At 45.5% G+C, this 22,170-nt stretch overlaps 1 protein-coding gene across 1 annotated transcript in view; it reads left to right on the forward strand.

Annotated features, from left to right (window-relative positions):
* Window positions 1–738: 738 nt before the first annotated feature.
* zfpm2a (zinc finger protein, FOG family member 2a) overlaps window positions 739–22,170 on the forward strand; it is a 107,329-nt gene continuing 85,897 nt past the window's right edge. Inside the window, exon 1 of the mRNA XM_084707974.1 lies at window positions 739–969. Coding sequence (XP_084564100.1) covers window positions 930–969 — 40 coding nt within the window. The 5' untranslated portion in view covers window positions 739–929. The remainder of the gene's footprint in view (window positions 970–22,170) is intronic.

The raw sequence follows: 22,170 nt of genomic DNA on the forward strand, positions 1-22,170 counted from the left end.
GCATATTTTAATTGGTAAAAGTCACGCTCTGATTGGACAGGATAAATGTATGTAGATTACTTTGTGCATAACCGGTGTGTGCAGCCTATGGTATTCTAATTTCCACCTGTAGGCATACAAGTATATAATAAAATAAAACTATTTGGTTTACACTTACAGTAGCCTTTCACTAGGCTGAGACGGTTGACAGTTTGTTGTAACAATTGAGTCAACTTGATAGAATTGTCTTTGAAGAAATACTTATTAAACCTAAATTGTATGTTGTTGATACTGTAGGCCAACTTTGTGATAAACGATGTTGCCCATGTTAGAGGCCGCTGGATTCGCACTGTATCCTTAGTCCATAACCTATAGCCTTCAGTGATCAATAGCACACTGCTATCATGACCTTATCGTTTTAGAATGATGAAACATGATGCATGAAAAGCGCCCGAGTTAACTGGTGTGGGCTATGGTCTATATTAATTTGCAGGTAAACAACACAGTTCTTTAATAATTAATTTATCATTCAAAAAGTTAGTATTAATATTGATAAATATTTTGGAAGCACTTGCCAAGTCAAGTTCAGACGCTGTTTCTACGGTACCCGGGGAGGCACAAACCTTATCTTCAAACAAAAGCGCGAAACGCTTTCACCTCCTCAGTCAGTTCCGTGTGGATCGCAGCGTAGTGCAGCCTCATCTCGCACTACACCACTGAGAAAGAGTGAGTGAGAGAGAGAGAGAGTGAGACGGTTAAAGAGAAAGCCAACAAGAGCAGAGAAAGATAAAGGAAAGAGACGGAGCGACAGACTGTGTGAAAAAGAGTGTCCAGAATTCGTCACCTTTTCTTTCTCAATTCCATCACTAACCCTACCGGCGCTTGGATGAACCAAAACCTATCGATCTATCAGTGCTACACCTGGATCGTCTGACCAGCGCAGAGTAGGCATGTCCCGAAGGAAGCAGAGCAACCCACGGCAAATTAAACGTAAGTTTTTATATTAGTTTTGCTGTGTTATTATAGCTTAAAGCCTGTTTCAGTTCGTGGAATTGGGTAAGTTACTGCTATTATTGGATTACTTGGGAGAGGACAATTGCCAAATCGCTAAATTGATAGCGCGTGGTGCGTATAGGTAACGGTATTCTTGCTATTGTAATTAGACATTTTTGTCCTGGTTTGGACTTTTGTCTGTGAAATAATGTTTTTGTAATCCATTGTGCAAATTACATGACGTGTAGTCAAAAGTTGTCCTGGTGTTGTCAACTTTTATAAGAGAAAGATACAAAAGCTTTACTCTTGGTAAAGGTGGAGGTGGCTATTAGAGATGAAGCAAAGCTAATTAACGGATTTGATGTTGTCATAATATTGTCAAGGTGGAGAGACAGTAAAACCTTTACATAAATAAACATTGTACCATTTTGTCATACAATAGAAAAATGTAGCTACCATGTTTTATGTTTATGAGATCAGTTAGAGGAATTGAAAGAACATTATAACAGAATTATTCAAACATTGTGTCATAACATCGTGGACTACGATGAAATTATGGGTAATTGTTGATGCAATCCATATTCATTAACAAATTATAATATCAGTGTTATGACATTCAGAATTGTTGAACACACTCGAACACAATCAAAGTAAAATACACATCATCTCTCTTTCACACACACACACACACACACACACACACACACACACACACACACACACACACACACACACACACACACACACACACACACACACACACACACACACACACACGCACACACACACACACACATTTCCACAGTTACACACAGTATTATAGTAAAAGTTTTTGTGACTTAATATTAGTGACTTAATAATTCCACATACTACATTTTAAGAATGTTGCAATATGGAAATTATACATTTGTGTGATTTGTGCAAACTGTGCTTGTTGCTATATCTTAATGATTGAATACTCTGCTTTGTATTATCAAGATAGAAAACAAAAGAATGTTATTGATTGTACTTTGTTCTCTGAAACTTTATTTGTTGCTGTGTTTATTCAAGACAATTGTACTTTGTATATATTATTCCAATGGTTATTTAAGTCACAATATGTAAGGCGTTCTTAAATTAAAATGCAGTTAATTTAATCGGAATTTAATTGACTATAGCTCTGTGTAAGTACACCATTATTTTATACACAGTGGTACTCACATCTTGAAAAGTCCAATCCTGTTCATTTTTCTGTAGTTATAGTAAAGGCCTGTAGGAAAAATAAGACACACACACACCCACACCCACACACACACACACACGTATATAGCATACAGTAAGCGGACAGGGTCTCTATGTTGTCATTATAGTTCAGCAGAAACCTGTGTGCTTGGTCAGTGACGGGTTTATCTGAAGAGCTGGAATGAGACCATGTGGGTGCTTGTAGATGTCGTTTGGCTGATAGTCCTCTTCTCTCAGTACTATGTGGCTGAAGTTGTTTTTGCTAGACACACAAAAACATGAGCTGTTATGTGTTGTTTGTTTCAGTAATTGCTGATCAGTGACATAACGCCTGAGCACTAAAGCTTAAAAATATCGATGGATGTGTGTGTCTGTGTGCATGCCTGTACTTGTGTGTGTCTATGTGTCTGTTTAGGATTGATCTTTAATCCTTAGAGATGGAGTCAATGATAAATAATTTGTTTCTGTTTTTTACCTCTGAGCAATATTTGAATTGTGTTTTATTGTATAAATTTAATTTTGATTTTCAACAGGTTTTTTTGTGTCTTTTTGGGGGGTTTACCAGTTTAGGTAGAGTTCATTTAATTTAATGATTTGAAACACCTAAACATATTTGTTTTTTTGGTTATAGAATTGAATCATTCTGTGAAGCTGTTGGGTGTATCTAATTTATTTTGGTTTGAAACAACGATTTTATGGACCAATGTTAGTCATTTTGCTGTTGTGCCACGATCAGACATTTAAAGGAGCTATGTGTCGATGAATCTCAGAGCAATGCAAGTGTCATTAACCCATGCAGAAAATAAGTGAGCACCCACTCTATGACGACACACTTATAAATGGACCAATCCAGAGGTAGCCTCTAAATTTTGTTGTCAAGCAAAGCTTGGAGGGAGAGAGAGAGGCATTGATACCAGTATTCTCTTGCTGTGACCCGAGCTTATCTGAATTAGTATGTCATGTGTAAGATCGTGTTAATGTGGAGCATGTGTGTTCAGCATTAAAATAAAGCCCCAGTTAGAAATCAGAAAGGTCATGGGTAGCCTGGATCTCCCCTAGCCCTGGATAGTACAGGAAGGGCCAGGGAGGCCAGGCACAGAAAGTCAGCACAGACAGTCATGCTAAAGGACAAAAAGGTTGTTGGGCACAGTCCCCCCGCCTCCCCCCACCCCTCCCCACCCCACTGCATACATTGGACTGTTATCTAAAATTGTGATTTATGCAGTATTTTAATATTTTGCTTATTCTTTCCCCTTGGGTGCTCTCTGAGCACAGATAAAAAGGCGATGCTGAAAGAGCACCATTAATTTGCTCCGATGACTGGTGAGATAAGGCCTGATAATGGGATAGATAAGGAGAGGAGATATACCATCAGAAACCAGATTATTACCATTAAAATTCCAACCCAGCAATCTGCAGCTGGCTGATAATTCCTTCTCCGTTTCCAGCACTTTGGATGATAAGGCAAAAATAGTCACTCAGAGCTTCTTGATTAGGCTGCCTGGATGTCCAGATAATGCAGTGATAAATTATGTATTTTCCCCTCTTGTTTTTTTTCTCAGAAACGTTACATCTGATTTTTTTTTCTCCTTCTTCTTCTTTCTCTTCTTCTTTTTCTTCTTCTATATTTCCTTCCTCTCCGTGTCCTCACCCCTCCTCCTTTGCTCTCCCCAGAAAGTGAAAAACCCACTACGCTTTTATTGTAATAAGAGTTTGATAGAGAGAGCAGATATGGCTGAAGGTGTTTTGTGTGGGAGCACATATCAATGTTATCAGGCCATCTCCCTGGCCCAGCTGCTAGCTGCTGTTGTTTTTAGCCTTATCACCCTGTGCCAATATGCCAATAAATGGCCCAGATTGTTAGTCGCCACACCAAGACAGGTCAGCTGCATTTGACAGAAATGATGAAAATATCGCTGATGCTCTGCGGATTGCGATTAGCCGTAATATGATGTGTGAATTCCTCCGAGCTCCTTGTCCTCCTGTCCTCCCATCTCTGCTGCTCCCCCTTCCTCACCCTCTCCTCTCCTCCTTTGCCTACCTCCCCCTCTCCCCTCCTGTCCTCTCCTCCTCCTTGCCTCAACCTCTTCTCCTCTGCCTCCCAATGCTTCTCTCCTCCCTCGCCTTCCTCCCGCTGCTTTCTTCCACCCTCCCCCTCTCCTGTCCTGTCCTCCATCCCCCTCTCCTCTCCTCCTCTCCTCCCTCTCCCCCCTCCTCTCCTCTCCAGGGCTCCCGGTTGTATCCATACCTCGGCTCCTACCGGAGAGTGCTACATTTTGAAGCTTAATAGGAGGGAAAGATATGAACCCGCTGAATTGAATCCGGGCCTCTCCCGAGTAATTTTTCTGTAAAATTGCCCCCCAAAGTTTGGTGGCGCAGAGGGGAGACGGTGCATGATGGAAGGAGAGGCCTTCCCGGTGTTGTTTATGGGCGTCTGGCAGGCGCCTCCTGAGGGAGTGTGACGTGCACACGACCTGTGTGAGATGTTCTTATTACACTGACGTAGTGCTCGCCCCTTAACGGTTGTCTTGGGCGCACCGTGGGACAACACATACTGCTCCCTGGATCTCTCCGCGTGGCTTGTTGGACCCTAAAAGGCCTCTCCTCTCTCCAGGATAACTCACTGACTCCAGCAGCCACAGTGTGGGTGGTGTGTGTTGCTCTCGTACAACAGCCACACGATTAGATGACAAGATGCTAACCCTTTACTGTAATGAAACCTACAGGTTGTACGGAAGTAGTATAAGAGTTTCAAAAGTGCCGTGAATTCTGCCAAATGGCCAGGACAAATCTATGCCGTAGATAACAATCTTTCCATCTGCAATGCTGGTTGAATGGAGCTGTTGTGTTGGGGCCAGTACAGAGTGGTGAAATAAGCTCTCTGCCCTCCCTTTTCAAAGTATTCTCCTGACCAGGGTCCACGACAGACAGGGAGCTGGCCAGGTTCTAGACAAAGAACATCTCTTTTGTTTGTTGTGTTTGCCTGGGAAGAAGACCTCAAGCTGGATCTCAGCACTGCGTGTACTGTCATCAACACAGGGCCTCCAGTCTGTACCGCATGTGGGTTTGTAGCTCTGTAGCATGATTAGACATGGTTTAGCGTCAACACTCAGTACAGTATAGTCATATCAGGTGACATTTATATCTCAGAAGGGAACGATTATCAGTAGCAACTTACATTGGTATGGGATAAGGGGAGTGCTTATTGAATTGACTGCCTTGTGTGTGTGCATGTGTGTTTGTGCCATGCCTCCATGCTTGCCTAAGAGTGGGTGGGACTGTTGCCTTTGGGTTCAATATTCTCAGTTCTCCCTCTTGAAAGGAAACATGGAGTGGTCCTGTCCATGCAGTCTCAAGCATGTTATCTCAGTGGTGTGGAATTGTATTTCACCCAGTCCCATAGAGTCCACTTGTAAACCAACTCAGGCGGTCAGATGTCTCGAGGGACATCGCAGCCGTTTGGAAGGCAGCCCTGGTGTGTTTAAGAGTGGTCGTTTTTTTTTTTTCTCTCTCTTTCGTGTGCCGGGCCTGACAATCACGCGGATTCGTCTCCGGAGCTCCTCTTCGATTCCTGTCACATGACGAGGAGTTGGTGGATGCCAGCGTCTCCCAACATCTGTTCCCAGCCAATAACAGCTTGTGTTATGCTGCTGCATCGTCTTCTTAGCTGAAGGCCTCGTATTTCACTCCTAAACTCTCTTTCTGAAGCTTTCCACGCCACTCAGCATGTAAACGTGTCACATGCTGCTTGCCCCCCCCCCCACAGTTATTTTAAAGTGGCTTGTTTTAACGGTGTCACTGAACAGGAATGTTTCCTCGCATCGGAGTGGATGTGGAGTGTGCGCCGTGACCCCCCAGGATTTTAAAGGGTGAGGACACGACTATTTCCTTTGTCGAAAACACGGCGTGCAAGTGGATGTGTGGTAGGATGATCTGGGGTTGGCATGGTGAGGAAGGGTTGGGGGGGAGGGGGTGTAGTGTGGCTCTGCGCTCTTTCTAAAGCCTGGGCGACAGTGTAAACTGTGGGCAGGTCCGGCACTTCAGCAGAGGTGAAAGGTCACTTCCTCCTTGCGTTTCCTCTCTATCTTCCTCTTTCCTGAATTCCACCACCATTATTATTCCAGTTACTGCGGTTACACATCTTTGTCTTTGCCCTTCATGCTTGTTGCCAAAGGAGATGTTAGAGAAAACAGATTCTTTGATTAAATCAACACTTATGATAGAGTTTTACTATCATTTTCAGGTATACAACTGCATAATACAATATCTAGGAATTTCAATTTCAGATGGATAATGTCCCACCCAACATCACTACTTATTTGCATTGTGTTAAATCTGTTGTTTGCCTTTGTTTATTTAGATTTGATATCAATGATGCTCATTTAGCCCCAGGTAACAATTGACTTTCAGCCTTGGAGTTAATAGCCTTGTCTCCTGCTTGTAGGGATCAATATTGGTATTAATTAATCACCCTTATCTGGGTCCGGATCTGGTTCCATTTGTTGTAACATCAGCAAAATATCAATAGAGAAAGTGGACTCCCTGATCGTCATGGCAACTTCATCTCTTAGGTCAGAGAGAGTTTATCTTATCTTGCTGCAGAGAGTGGCAAACTGCTTAGGAATCTAGTTTACACTCTGAGATCATTGATTTTGGCTTCCCCCCCACCCTTGTTGTTCGGGCAGAGAGAGAGAAAAAAGAGAAAGGCGGCGTGTAATCAGGAGAGAGATGTGAGATTTAAATATTGATGTCCAGAGGCCATTACTGAGGAGGTCCTTTGGTCCAGCTGTTGTTCAAGTACGTCCTTTTAAGACCCAGACAAAGCTTTGATTATCAGAGGTGTCACAATGGAGTATGTCTGTATAGAAGACTGTTTGTGTGTGTGTGTGTGTGTGTGTGTGCACGCAGGGGAGGGGGGTCAGTTTCCTGTAGCCTAAGCCACAGAATGTTAACAGATTCTTCTCCACATCCTGGCTCCTCTCTGCATGGTGACTCCTACACCTCTGAGACCACGAGCTGGTGGGACACAGACTCTTCTACTGCTGGGTCACAGTAAAGCTGTGGGCCTTCCATGCTGCTCATGCACGCCACAGATCCATCCATTTGGTCAGACCTAAATGAACCACTTTGGCCATTTATCTGTCTACAACTGTCTGTCTGCCATATGCAGATATATAGAGAAGGGCTCCAAGACTACTGTCATGTACTTTTTCGGCATAATTATGTTTAATCAGGCTGTGGTGCTGCCGGTTATGTATATCGACAGGATGTGTCTTTGTGTTCCTCTTGTTCAGAAAAAGCAAGGCTGTACTGAAAAGGAGCCTAGCAACCATTGTGTGACAGCGATGTGAGGCGTTGAGGGGAGGCTGGTGTGGCATGTGGAGACCAGGGCTCTGCCGCTGACGGCTTCTAACAACCAGGCTCATCAGCTGTGGGATGGTCCTCAGCCCTGGAGCCCAGACACGCCTGCTGCCCCCCCCCCCCCCCCCGCCGCTTCCAACAACCCCCCCCCCTCTTCTCTTTGCCTTCAGGACATAATTGCCACATTTAACATTCTCTATTTGGCCCCTGCCAGGAGGGGAAATGGTGAGGGTGGGGGGAGGCAGGCAGGCAGGCAGACACATCATGAATTCTTTCATTTGACTTGCACAGTCCCTTTCACCAGGTTGGTGCACAGTTATCTCACATGGAGATATTGCTCAATTAAGGGACATTTTCTGAGGCCGATCTAGATAGCGCAGTTGTGTTGGTTGGCGTGTGAAGTCCTGACGGTATCAGGGATAGGGAGATGGGCCTTGTCATGTGCTGTGTCGTGCTCCTATGGCTCATCCATAGGTATGAGGGAACAGAACACTGCCCCCCCCCACAAATGAAACGCTCCTTAGTTCCAGTCTACTGTAGAATTGTCATGTCCACAGTGGAATTCCCAATCTTGCAATGCTTGGGGGGGGGGGGGGGGAATCTAGGCCTATTTCTCATTTATTATTTTCTACAGATTAGGTTTGATCAAGTTGACTTTTATTGATAAGGAGTAAGTTATTGTATGAGCAATTTTTCTCACCATAGAGGCATAATTGAGACTGGGCTATAGCATTTTTGGATGCTACAGAGTGCAGTGAACGTGATGTAACAAACCAACCACCTATACTCCCATGCTCCTCTGCCCAGGAATGAACCACTTGTTTTGTTTTCATCTTCAATAGCCGTCTGAAAAGGGGGGATTTAACGAACGTTAGGTTTTTTTTTTTCCAACAAAATGTGAGTTGGCACGGCAGAAAATGAAGCTTTATTAGATGCTAGGTTTAAATCAGCCGCTTGGCAGGACTTACAGCCGGCGTGTTTGTGGCGGGCAGTGAGAGGCACAACTTTGCATTTGTCGGGCATTAGGATAAAACACGCCAGGCGTCATAGTTAAAGGATAGGTGGAAACAGGGGATTAAGTAATAGGCCTTTCACTTCAATTTGTACATCAGCATAACTGCACGACGCGGGGCAAACACAGACTCCATCTCAAGGGTTCACTGGAAAATCACTAATGACTAAGCTTTGCAAACAGATAACCAATTTATGTCAAATGTGCCAAAAATATAAAACAAACTTCAAAACATGTTTTAATACTTTAAAGAGGCTGTGTTTTGATTTGCGGCGTTCCCAAGCCTGTGATGGCGTTGACAGCCCAGCTTACGTCCAGGGATGAGAGAGGGCTGATGAGTAGCATGAACACAAATAACCATAATGTGTCCATTGACTCTCATTGGTGTTGATCGATTAAATTTTAGTGACTCTACGCAAATCAAAATAGGGGTTTGAGTTTGATTGGCTGACAGTGATGATTGACAGGTCCCTAAACGCATCATCCCCTCCAATTACTAGAAACGTACAATGAACATTGGAGTCAAAGTACTATTCAAGAATGAGGATCAAGCATCACATTTTCCTTGCATTTCAGAGAATTCTTATCCAGTAATTGCAAAGGCTGGTGACATTGAGCTAGTGCTTTGACCAGCTAACATACTCATGGGATCACTTTTTCTTTTTAATCTGAGGTAACACCACAGCTTCTTCCTTATGGAAGCCATGATTATGGAGTTAGACACACAGACAACGTATTATAGTCTGGAAAGTAGTAAGTGCAGTATATAAAGTGTCAAACCTATGCATCTGATTGTTATTGTTAGAGCAGTGTCATCCAATGCTTCACTCGCACACACCCTGCCCAGGAAGTAGTGTGAAGCAAGAGGCTGGGATTCCCAGAGACACACATTTGGCCATAATCAAGTTTCTTAAGCTTCAGAAACACGATAAGAACTGGGTCAGATGATAAGCCAGAGCTAAACAGGAAAAATAGGGCCCCTCTGATAGAAAAAAAAAAAAACTGATTGATAGATGTCTGCCCTGGCCTCCATCACAGACAGCTGACAGTTTAGTTTGGGATCAGAAGATTCCGGTCTTTAGATTTGGTCGAAGGGGGAGGGGGGGGGGGCGGAGGTAGGCAAATATGAAGGACACAAAGGTCAATGGCTTCTCTCCCCCTCTCTCTATCTCTCTCTCACCGTCTCCCCCTCTCTCCCCATTTTTTGATAGCATGCTTTGACAAACTGTAATATGTGGCTAAGCTTTGTAGACAGACACACGGTCCCAGTTTCGAATGTCCTGTTGCACTAATCTTGCATCGTATGATTGAAAACGGAGGAAGGACCTTCCACACAGACAGGCTGACAGACTGCTCCGGCAGACTGGACTGAGAGGTGTCATCCCCGTTGTCTGCCAGTTAGATTCCCCTTTGGGTTGAATCGCATAAACAACTCCATCGATTGTGAGTGAATCTGTTATTGTTAGTTCGATGAGATAACCCAGTGTGCACCACTGAACCGGTGGAAGTTTTCTTGAAATGGAGTCTGCCTGTCTGTGGTTGTGCTTGGATCAAACGTGGAGCGTGATTGGGTGCGTACTGTAAACAAATGCAAGCCCCAAAGTGTTATCTCATCCCCAGTCCCCTCTCTGTCGACCTCAGAGAGAGAGAGAAAGAGCGGGGGGCACCATGAGGACGTCAGTGTTTTGGGATGTTGTGATCCAGAATGTGTCACTTAGATACGCCAAGCCACCGTGACATCGAGTTAGCTCGGAATGTACTTGGAAGCTGCACTTTTATAGTAAATACTCGGCTCTTACTAAGCAAATCCCCCCCCCCCCTCTCTCTCTCTGGTGGACTCCATAGACGTGACCAGAAGATTTGTCTAAAGAACTGAAGATCAAGGTCTCACACTCATGATGAAGTGGCTATGCAAATACACATTCAGCCCAACTGCAGCTGATCTGTTTGGTTCATCAGGTTTCATTTGAGGAAGGGTGGGGGGGGGGGGTACAGTGGTGTTCACTGGATGTAACGTGACAATAAAGGGATTAGGCCGAGATCATTCTGATCTGGTAGGGATGTCTATTAGCAGGAGACAGCAAGTCTTTGTTTGTCTGAAGTGGTTGAAATGACAACCTTCGCGTCAAAGACTTTAGGAGAATAAAGAAGAAGCCTAATTAGTGTAATTATCCCTCATGGTTTGACCTAGCAATGTCCATACTATTGTAGAGATGTTGGAGTGCTCGAATCGGAGAGTATGTTTCTCAAGAGGGATTTAATGGAACGCTCAGCAGAGTAATGGACTATATTTATCAATGACTTACATCATACAATGTTCCTAATTCAGAAAAGCCAATATTCTCGACTATAACAACTCCCAACTTATCTTTGACTTACTTTTCCCCCCAATGTGATATCAACCCAGCTGGCTTTGTGTCTAAACAGGACAGCTTTGTAATCTAAAATGCTGTTCGTTTCATGTAAAACATCTCATTCGGAGGCTTCGTCTGCCTGGGCCTTATCATGGCATAATTCACTGCCTCCCCCAGATTTCTTTGTGGTAATTTATTTAAATTCCCACATGTTTGTATATTTCTGTCTCCTTTCATTCAAATGATTGCCTTTCATAAGTTCAAAGACTCCTCAGGACCTGCCTAGTAACTTTTATAGATAGGCATTTTCTGGAATAAAATAATCCTCACCCTTGCTGTTTTTTTGTTTTGCAATAATACAGCTGAGCATAATGTTCACTGAACTAAGAGGTTATAGACATTAGGTTTATATTGGGGATCAACAATGGATTCCCATCCTGAACAGGTACACTAGTACAGTAACTGTGCAGCACAGTAGAGGGGTGTGCATGCATGGGGGGTGATATGTGTGTGTGCTCTGTAACCTCAGTCCTGTGGCTGCTGTGGTCTTTGTCCAGCCCCTATCAGCATATCAGCAGTGTCTCTACCGTCTCTGCAGCCCAGTTGTATAATGCACCATTTATGGCTTTGTGGGGGGAGATGGCGGCCGGTGGTGGAATGGCTCCGGGCCTTCCTCTCAGTCAGTGGATTAGCTGCCGCCTGCTTCAGCGCACTCTAGCACGGTGTGAAATCAGCCTTCGCTCCTGCGTCGGAGGCTCCTCTCCTCCGCGCTCCTCTCCTCTCCTCGCTGCCACTCCCCCCACCACCCCCCCCCCCCCCCCGACTCTCTTTACGCAAAGCCTCTCCCGGCCATCTGTGAAATGTGAAAACTCTGTGTCTAAGTTGAGTTCAGATCCCCAGCCCTGCGTAGCCGGGGCCAGGAAGCGAGCGGGCAGGCAGGCAGCGGAGGGGGGGGGGGATCAGCTCACTGATGTCGTGCCGCGTCTGCAGGAACCCTGCCTGTTCTCCGCGGGCGAGCTGGAGAAGAGGGTCCAGGCCTGGGCGAGAGCCGAGAGATCCCGGCCTCCAAATCCCCCCCTCCCTCTGTCTCTCTCTGTCTCTCTCTGTCTCTCTCTCTCTCTCTCTCTCTCTCTCTCTCTCCCTCCCTCCCTCTCTCTCTCTCTCTCTCTCTCTCTCTCTCTCTCTCTCTCTCTCTCTCTCTCTCTCTCTCTCTCTCTCTCTCTCCCTCTCTCTCTCTCTCTCTCTCTCTCTCTCTCTCTCTCTCTCTCTCTCTCTCTCTCTCTCTCTCTCTCTCTCTCTATCTCTCTCTCTCTCTCTGTGTGTGTGTGTGTGTGTGTGTGGTGGCATGGTTCCCCAGAGCCTCTGCCCAGTCCTTTGAAGATAAGATGTTGATACAGAGTCCCTTTTGCTGCGTTCCTAGCGGATCGTCTTTGTGCGCCGCGGTCTTCTCCTGGAACCTGGGAGTGATCGCGAGCCATTAGGCCTGCATGGGCTTCATATATGCGTCCGCCTGCTCCGCTTGTTAGGAGAGGTAGATACCGGCTCAGATCATTGCGTTTGGAATATTTGTAGGTACTCAATTGAACACAGATCATTGGGAATCACCACAAATCATATTCAGACAGAGGAATCTGTATGTTTGGTTGTTCGGCTCATCCGGTGACTGATTATCCAAAATTTGCAGTGTGAGCATTTCAGACTTAGCAATGCTACGGGGCATACCTCTTCTCTTTTAACTGATTCAGAGCCACTGCATCCTCCCTCGGCTCGAGCACTACAACAGCGTGCCAGTGTGACTCTTCTCATCCCACCCTGCTGTCAGGGCTGGAAGAGGGACATGACCCCATCACAGCCTGGGTTTCGAACGATCGACTGCCGGGATTTTTTCGCCCCCGTCCTGTGGCTTTGGGGTTCCGATCTGTGCATAATGGCTTGTGATTGCGCGGTGTTATAAGAGAGGGGTGGGGGGGTGGTTGGAAAGCTGCTTCTGGGTCCAGCTCCACATCATCTTTCCATCCACAATGTGAGTGTCTCTGTCGCTGAGCTCGTCAGGGATGGAGTGTTGATTGCTTTTTGATACCCCTCCAACACGGGCGGGCTAATGAGGATGTACTTATACAGTGTGTGTGTGTGTGTGTGTGTGTGTGTGTGTGTGTGTGTGTGTGTGTGAGCGTGCATGTGGGTGGGTGTATTTGTAATGTGTGTGTGTGATAGCTTAGACAGACCCCACACTCCTCGCAAGCCCCTGTCCCTCTCTCTTCCATCCCTCTCAAATCTCTATCATTTCCTTCCCCAAGAGAAACACTGCAGTGATTAGATTGGGAAGCGTGGACTTCACTGGTAGAGAGAAGGGCTGTTCAACTAAGCCCTGTTAGTTAAACAGTTGAGCATTGTAGACTCCCTTACCTCCCCAGCAAACCCCTGGTCTCTCCAAAGTGTGTGTGTGTCTAGTGTGTGCACGCTATCGTGTGTGTGTGTGTGTTTTTTTGGTCTAGGATGAGCATTAAGTCAACATAAATGAGTTTATAAACGTACAAATTCAAACGTGCTCACCCACAGACCTCAGACAGCCTAACCCATTCTTTATGTGTGAATTCTGTTGGGGGGTCTTTCTATATCTTTCAAAGAGGCATCCCATTACACCCATGGGGTCTGTGTGAAACAGCACACACACACAGTCACACACACACAGTCACACACGCACACACACTCGTTTAGTCCCCAAGAGTTAGTGTAAAGTCCAAGACACGGGCTGTAACAGGAATCATAACGCTGTTGCCTCAGGTGTTATCTTGACTTGGATCTTAATTCCAATGAAGTGTTTTTTTCTTCTTCTTCTTCTCCTTCTTCTCCTCCTCCTCCTACAGCAAGAGCCCGATCCAGGGACACTCCACTTGCTGTTTCTGCGGTCATACTTTATTGAATATCATTTGAGATAAGAGGTGTAATCCGCGGGGGAGGTGATGTATATTGACCAGCTCAACAGCAGCAGGGTAAAGTACATGTCTGAAGATTGGGGGGGGGGGGCAAATAACAAAAGAGACAACATTGGTGGTGATGGGGAGTGGGGAGTGGGGGAAGTGGGGAGTACTCTTCACTAAATCTCAGGTCTGTTTCTTAGCGCGGTGAGTGTTTGAGTGAGTGAGCGGGTGAGAGGGCGAGCGGGTGTCAGACTGGATGACTGGGCGACTGGGAGACCAGGGGAGGACTGGGAAGAGCCAAGAGCCTAGGAGAGTGATTACACAGACCAGGGAGTCAGTGTATCCAGCATCCATCTCTAAGGCAGAGAGGTCAAGGAACCGGCCGAGTCACCTAGAAAGCCTTTCCCCGTCTTCCTCCTCTCCGCTGCCTCCTTCTATCCGGTGTCAGGGAGAGGCAGCCCTCTCTGGCCTCGCATGGTTCATCTCATCAGGGGCTTCTTTATCTTGACTGGCCAGACCCATTACCCAGGAGCGCTCTGCGTCCTGCTCGCCTGGCTGGCCAGAGACACAGGGGCATTATGGGGGAAAGGAGGAAGTCAGTTAGGGGTTCTTCAGTCAGTAGTTTGGACACAGGCGGTCATGTCCTCTAAGTGTTACTAATCAGTCGTTTGAGGAGCAACTCTAAGGTGTTGTTTATATCTATCGGAAAGCAAACGTCCATTTAAATCCAAACTGTCAAAGAGTTTGTTGAAATGCCATGTGTGTTGAAAGAGGTTTTAGTTTCAAATGCGTCTTGAATGGAATGCAAATGTGCTTGTTTTTTTTGCTTTTATGATGCTTTGAGAGTTTTAGGAGACTGTGGACAGAGTTTCACAGGTCAAGAGAAAAATACCAAAAGAAAATGGCCGTCCTGATACGCTCTAAACTGTTCAAATTCCCATGCCTGCAAAGAGTGCTGTGTTCATTTCCTTTTAAATTGTAGAAGAGAGAATGGTTTGGGTCTTGGAAAGGCAAACATGAAAGAAACCAGTCCATACTCTTTAGAACTTTCCCAGGCGTTTTACAGAATGACGCTTTTTACTGTCTATGTAGGCTGTCGCCATCACGCTGTTTGAAGTACTGAAACGGGGACTGTATTTGCTTTGCAGACGTTTTCTTCCCCCTACAGAGTTTAAAAGTGTGACAGTTACACCAACTTTATCAATTCAGCCCTGCTTGGTTTCTTCTGTGAAAAGGCGCCAATTGATTGGCCGGTTCACTCCTTCTGTGGTTGGTGGGTGTCTGGAGTGCAGGCGCAGGGTCTGGGTGCTGCTCTGTCTTCTGCCTGCAGCAGGGGCAGGGCAGGGGCCTGGAGACCAGGGGGTAGAGATGCACAAGGCCTAGCTCATCGGGCCACGGGGAAAGGGGCAGTGGCATTGAGGACCAGAGTGGAAGGATAGCAGGAGAGCCAGGAGGTATGGCGGCAGGAGGGTATAGGGTGTTCAGGGGGTAAGGGGCAGGGGGAGGGTAGCCAGGGTGTGTGCTTCCAGATTGAGACAAGAGGGTTTGTGATGATGGTAGTGGAGAGGGCAGGGGGTTCAGTGGAGCTAAGGAGGTCAGGGTGTGAGGCTCCAGATTGGGACATGAGGGAGTGGCAGATGCCCTTGGCCTTGCCCGGTTGGGGTGTGATCTCACTGTACCACCAGTCAGGCCCGTGCTTTCCAGATCTTTGAAGCCTCTATTTCGTAAAGAAGAGGAGTTTGTAAAGGGTGACTGTATGTGTTGCCTGAATCTCTCTCTCTCTCTTTCTGTTTCTCAATCTCTGTCTTTCTTCTCCCTCCTAGTACTGCATCTTTTCCCACTGCTTTACAGAGAGAGAGAGACACACACAGAGCGAGATGGTGAGAGAGAGAAAGATACAGTAAGCTCGCTAAAGATTTCACTGAATTAAGAGATGCAGCTCAACAAATTCCCAACAACACTGGCTTCCCATTTGAGCTGCTCGTCTGCCTGGGGTTTAAGGCGCACAGTGCTATTTCTAATACCATTATCCTGTGGGTCTCTATGTAAGAGCTCTCCTTTTCTGTGGGTGGGAAGGGAGGAGGCAGCCAGGCAGCCTAGACCCCAACGTTATCAGCACCAGATGCAGGGGGACTTCAGACTTTCAATGGAAGGTAAAGAGAGGGGAAATTAATGAGAGCCATAAAGCTAGCAGGATAAATAATTAGGCAACCGGCTCAAGATCAGTCGAAATCTGCTCCTTCAAAAGTTTTTTTTCTTCTTTTTTTCCCCTTGTGTTTGTCAAAACTGATATTCCTGTTCATTTTTTGGAGCAATTTTTTACACTTGGGTGGGTTTTTAACTTGATGTTTATCTTTTTTTTTTCTGGTGTGACAGCAAGTCCACTTATACTGTAACTCTTTTAGCACATTTTGCTGTCTTCATTTGTCAGGAAGACCAGCTCTGGCCATCCTTGGTGCTGATAATTGGACAGACGACTGCTCTCCTCCAGCGACAGACAGAAGGAGACAAATCAGTTGTCGTAGTGTTACTCATAAATCAGTAGCAGGATACTTTGTCACATTCCCCCTCCGTGTCTCTGTATAATAAGCAATGCTCTGACGAGGGATCCTACCCTTGTCTGTCTGAACAATTCTCTGACTTGTACAGATAGAAACAAAACAAAAAAACACACTTTAAACATTTAATTTTTTTTTCTCTTAGAAAGGCCCATTCAAACTTCCCCTTAGCCATTGTAATTACTGGATGACTGATGTCATCGGGTTGAACTGATTGCTCTCCTAGCAGCTCCCTGTCAGGATCAAAGCTGATCGTGTTCTGGAGCTGTGGAGGACACTCGTTGCCGGTGCGTCCCGCGTTCAGCCGGAGTGTTTACACACGCTCCGTCCCTGTGGATTCTGGATCGTTGTTGTCACACTACGTGGAGCGCAGCCTCCCTGTATTGTTCTAGGGCTCCACCGACACATTTGAAAAAGAGCTGAGAAATCACTGAAAGACTTACATTATCCCTCGCTGTCTTTGATCGCTATTCATGTGCCTGCAGTAGGTAATCTCTAATCTCTAATCTCATTCGCAGATATAAATAAACAAGTCGGGCTGTAAATGAGAGAAAGCAACAGAGAGGGGATTATGGTAATTTGGGGATAAGTAGAGGTGTTTAAAATGTGACTTTTTAATAAGGAAGTTACTTCCTTGGAAAAGATCATCTTGCACTCTGTGAACTGTGTGCTGGAAAAGCGGTAATAACGAGCACACAAACAAATGGATTTCTCCTGAACCCTCTCCATAAATAGATGCTGTATTTAATGAAGGTCTGGGGAGATATTTTGAAATTCATTACATGCTGTAAGCAATGTTGTAGGGTTAGAACTAAACGTTGACATTGTTGAGTTTCCTCTTTGAGATCAGATCATGAGGGTAATTAAGAGAGTGCTACTACTGTGCACAGAAAATTCCCGGGGGGATTATTATGGTCCCAGAATCACTTAAAGCACTTGTTTATTGGAAATGAATGCCTGACTTCTCAATGAAGGCTCAAATAACAGATACCTTCCAAATCATCTAACACACCGTTCTCACAGTCGATTTTAAGTCTTTAAAAAAATATATATTACTAATCTCTTCTAACTTGACATTTGGAAACTCGGGAATCAATTATATGTTCTACCCAAATGAAAGGAGGAAAAAACGACTATATGACTTTAAAGTCCGGCTGAGCTCGCCTTTGACACGGCACATTACAAAGGGAAAGGAGTATCAGACAGCATACCTGATCCATAAAGAAAAAAGCCTTTGAAATGGATTGCTGGGTTGGATCCAGTCTGGCACAAGTCATGGCATTGATGGCACAGCCCCTGGGCACGAGGGGGAAGCTTGGCCTGGACAAGATGGTGACTGGGCCTGGTATCACTGGGCTTGTGTCCATCCTCAGGGAGCTCCTAAGCCATGCCGTCTGAAGAAGAACTGATGGGGTTGGCAGCACATGTGGGCATGCTACGGTTTTTTATTTCAGTCAAAACAGCCCCGATGCTATCGCCTTGAGCCACCAACACAGCTCCAGCAAGCTGACCCAAATGATTGGGCTTCACACAAATTCCTCTTTCAAATCCGCTTAAAAAACCAGGAGTGAAGTTTTCTTTTGTTCCGGCCATAGAGTGTGGGGTGTGTGTGTTTGTGTGTGTGAGTGTGTGACTTTAGAGCATGTGCGTCTAAGTTTTTTTTATGTGATTTACCTGAAATGCTCATTAAAATGTCCAACAGCTGCAACTGTTAAATGTTCTCAACTCTTTGCCGGGGGTAAATTAAAAAAAGCTAATAAGAAAGTTGTATTCGTTTTTTAAACTCCCGAACGCCCAGCGCATCAAAAATGATTTTGATGATAATTATGCACCCAGCAGTCTCCCAGTTTAGTGGGACTTAATCTGAGAAGGAGAATTGACAGTTGCAACAGTTCCAGAAAGAGTTTGTTGATAGCCATCCCAGCAGGTAATGAAACCTGCACCTTTGATGAGAAGTTGAAAAGGGAGTTTGTGTTTTGGCCAGCCTGGCTTAACATTGCTGGAGGGAGCAGGGGACAGAGGTGTGGGGAGGGTGGGTTGTGGGTGGTGGTGGGGGGAGGGGGGGGGGGTAGGGGGGGCAGCACTGTTCAAATGGGTCTCACCGTAAGGTTACAAGTGCACCACATTGACTCAACAGTAGGTGTATGCCAAAGCCACCAGTGCATATCTATTGTCTTTCATTATCTTTATTTCCTTATTATTATAAATGGCCGGCTCCCCCCCCCACCCCTTCTTCTTCTTCTCTTATTTGATATCCATTTAGATTGGAGCTTCATTAAAAAACCTCAGACAATAGAGTGACTTCTAATTAAGAGCTGGTGCATCTGGCCTCTGGCACCCTATCCCGTTGTTCCATCTATTTTGCTGGGGAGAATTCATTTGTTTCTTAATTAAGAAAAACACCAATAGCGTGAAAAATCTGCTTATGGTACCTGAATCCTAATTAGTTAAATAGTGAGGGGAAGGGAAAAACACATTCCAGTAGCCCTCGAAATGAACTCGCTGCTGATAAAAATGAACCAACTAGCCTTGCATAAATCGAAGCTGGGCAGAAAGTGTAGCATCATTATGGCTAAGACAATATGCAAACTATCTTCAAAGAAATCAAATTGCTGGAATGTTTTCATTTGCATGCATTAACCATTAACATAATGAGGAGAAGTGACATTGGACCCGGCCTGTGAGTCTGTTTGGATTGATAACTCTGCTGCATCTGCAAATAGTCTCTCTCCTGCTCAAAACATGATGCCAGCAGACAGTCAAATCAGCGTTGAACTGTGGAGAGGCTTTATCCTGCTCTCTTTATCAGGGGCCTGTGCAAACCTGCTGCAGTGTTGAATCAGAGCCATCGTTCTATGACAGCTATCCTTAAACAGGAAGGAGTCATTGTCTTTAAGATGCTGCGGACATCTTACAGGGGGGAGGAGGAGGGGTGGGGGGAGGAGAGTGGGGGGGGGGGGGTCCATGTGGCTGGAGCAGGACTCATAGCGGTTGGCACGTTGCTATAGTAGACCCGCTCTTACACACATACACACACACAGGTTATACAACATGCGCACACGCATTCAGACTCACATAGCACCACCCCCATCCCAGCCCCCACTACACACACACACACACACACATCTCACTGCTTCCAGGATACCACAGGCTCACTTATCAGGGTGGTAAAGACTCACCATAGCCCGTGTTGGTGAGTGTCGGGCAACCAGCCAAAGTCCCTGTGTTTTCCTACTGCAGGCATCATGCAAACACACTGAACTGTCTGCTGTATTCCAAATACATTTTCTTGCGTGCTGTTTCCCTGGATCAGCCTCTTAGGTCAAATTATTCAATTAAGTGTCTGTTTATTACTGATACCAAAGCTGGTTGACAGTCTTACTTATCACCTTTTTTGCAGATTGGTGTTCTCGCAGAATACCACCATAAAGATTGCCTTGGCTGTAATTAAAATGGCACAGAGACAAATTTGGTGTGAGGCTAAGACGCTGGGAAATGAGGAGGGAATTGGGGGTGGGTGAGATGAAGGGGGTGCAAGGGGTGACGTTCTGTCATCCAATAAAAAAGTTCAAGCTGCGAACATTTAACAAAACAGGGTGTCAGACAGTGACAGTTCCTGGTGAGGAGAGGTTGTAAAGCAAGCCTTGACCCTTATGATGGCGTCGTTGTCTGCAACGAGCCGTTTGCCCGGAGAGAAAATGGCCGACCGGTAGCGTGTGTTCTGTGTGGAGCCAGGTAAACAGGAGCCTGGACCGAGCTGTGTGGCTCAGAGTGAGCTTCAGTCTTCATGTCCTCATGCCCAGCCAAGCCACCATCCACTGTGGTGTGTTTGATGAGAAATTGGCAGGGCCTAGAGACACGTGTTTCCGCGTCTCGTGGCAAACATACCTTTTTCACCGCGTCAGAAGCCACAAGCTTGGGACTCCTCAGAGAAGGGAAAAAACTGAGAAATGAAAGAGCCAATAATCTGAGCATGTGTATTAAAAAAAGACCTGAAAGACGACTTTGGATTTTGACAGAATCTTCATGCGCTTTTGAACAAAATTTGCATTGTTATCACAGATAAGCGACTATGTTTTTTACTTGGTGGTACATTTTGGGGAAATATGGGAAATGTAAACCGAGCTAACGATTCCACTAATGACGTGGATCTTTGCTTTTCTCCCCCGAACGGGGTCTTAGCAAGGCTCGCAGTGCGGGATGCATGATATCTGAATATTAAAAGGAGTTTCAAGCTCATCTGCAAATGTGATTTGCACATATCACACTTCTGCAGTCGTCAGCCTGCCACATCGCCAAGCTTCAGAGCAAAGCAGACGAGGGAGGGCGGGAGGGAAGAAGAAGGAAGAAGATGCACATATGGGTTGCCATTGATGTATTCCGTTCCTGACCTAATTTAAATCCCTGCCAACAAGCTCATATGCATACTGTACATTGGCTAAATTAGAGAGTGCAAACCTAGCCTTTCTGAGAGAGACAGGTGTAAACATCACTGTTGTCATAATGCACCAGAAGTAAATATGATAATCGCGCCGTGTTGCAAGAGAGCACAAAATAATTTGGACATCATTTTGATGCCTGGGGCCCTGGGGGAATGCCCCCTAGAACGGAGGTGCACATTGACATGCTACACACGCCAAGTTATCATTACGGCTGCCTGTCTTTGTTCCTGCCTAGCTTCCTCTCACAGCACTAGTCATTTGCTTGTGATATTTTGCTATTTTTTTTATCGAGTTATTCTCTGTGGGCTTTGAGAGGAAGTGAGGGAGAGTGTCACAGTAGGCCATGAGTCAAGGAGCATCAGCACTGTACAGTACTACCGTTTTTAAAATACAAGCTAAGTAAAAGCATTAGTAAAAATTATAATTTTATAAAATAACTGTCCTCTTAATTTATATAACTCCATTCAAATATGTTCTATAATAATAATAATATTGATAATATTTGTTATACAATTAATTTAAAAGAGTACTCCACAAATCTAGTCATTAGACATTCTTGACATCTTAAGCAGTCTTGATCATGAGGACAGCACCAGAACAGCAGCAGACTGTGTCGACTGGAGAGCAGTGGTTGTTGTCCTTATAATCCCTTCATTTGTAGCGTAAGGATCAGCAGGTTGTGGCTTCCCAGCCGTCCTGCATGTCAAGGCTGGGGACTTGTCATTTCTGAAGGAATACTTTGACAGAGCCTTCACTCCTCTCAACTCAGCTCAAAGGTCAAAGCTGTGCCACTTCCATTTGCTGTGTGAACACTCCATCCCCGAGGAAAGCGCCCCACTGCTTGCATTATCCTCTGCTCCCTCCATACCTCCCTTCCTCTCTCCATTCCTCCATCCATTCCTCCATCCATTCCTCCATCCATCCCTCCCTCCATTCCTTCGTCCCTCTCTCCAGCCTTCTTTTCGTTCCCGTCTCTCTCGCTCTAGGGGAGATCAAAGCCCCGCCCACACACACACAGAGCTGTATTGTGCTTTATAGTAGGTTAGAAGCTCCCAAATTGAAGGGTAATTACAGCTTATAGACCTTCATTTACAAAAGACTAAGTGAGAAACTCGACTCAATTCACCTCAGCCCACTGTATTACCCTCCTTCTCTCAGTCAATTAGTTTATCTCAGAGTAGTGTTTTCTACCTACCTATCTACTCCTTCACATTTCAAGTAGTCTTTTGTCAAAGTGGCAGTAGGGATATTCCTCCCCCCAAAAAATAACATGGTGGGGTTTAATTACAGTACCTCTAGAGTATTGACGACTGTCTTGAATTTTGTGTT

The sequence above is a fragment of the Hypomesus nipponensis genome, chromosome 2 (genome assembly GCF_054491055.1).
Source record: "Hypomesus nipponensis isolate SF chromosome 2, ASM5449105v1, whole genome shotgun sequence".
Lineage (NCBI taxonomy): Eukaryota > Metazoa > Chordata > Actinopteri > Osmeriformes > Osmeridae > Hypomesus > Hypomesus nipponensis.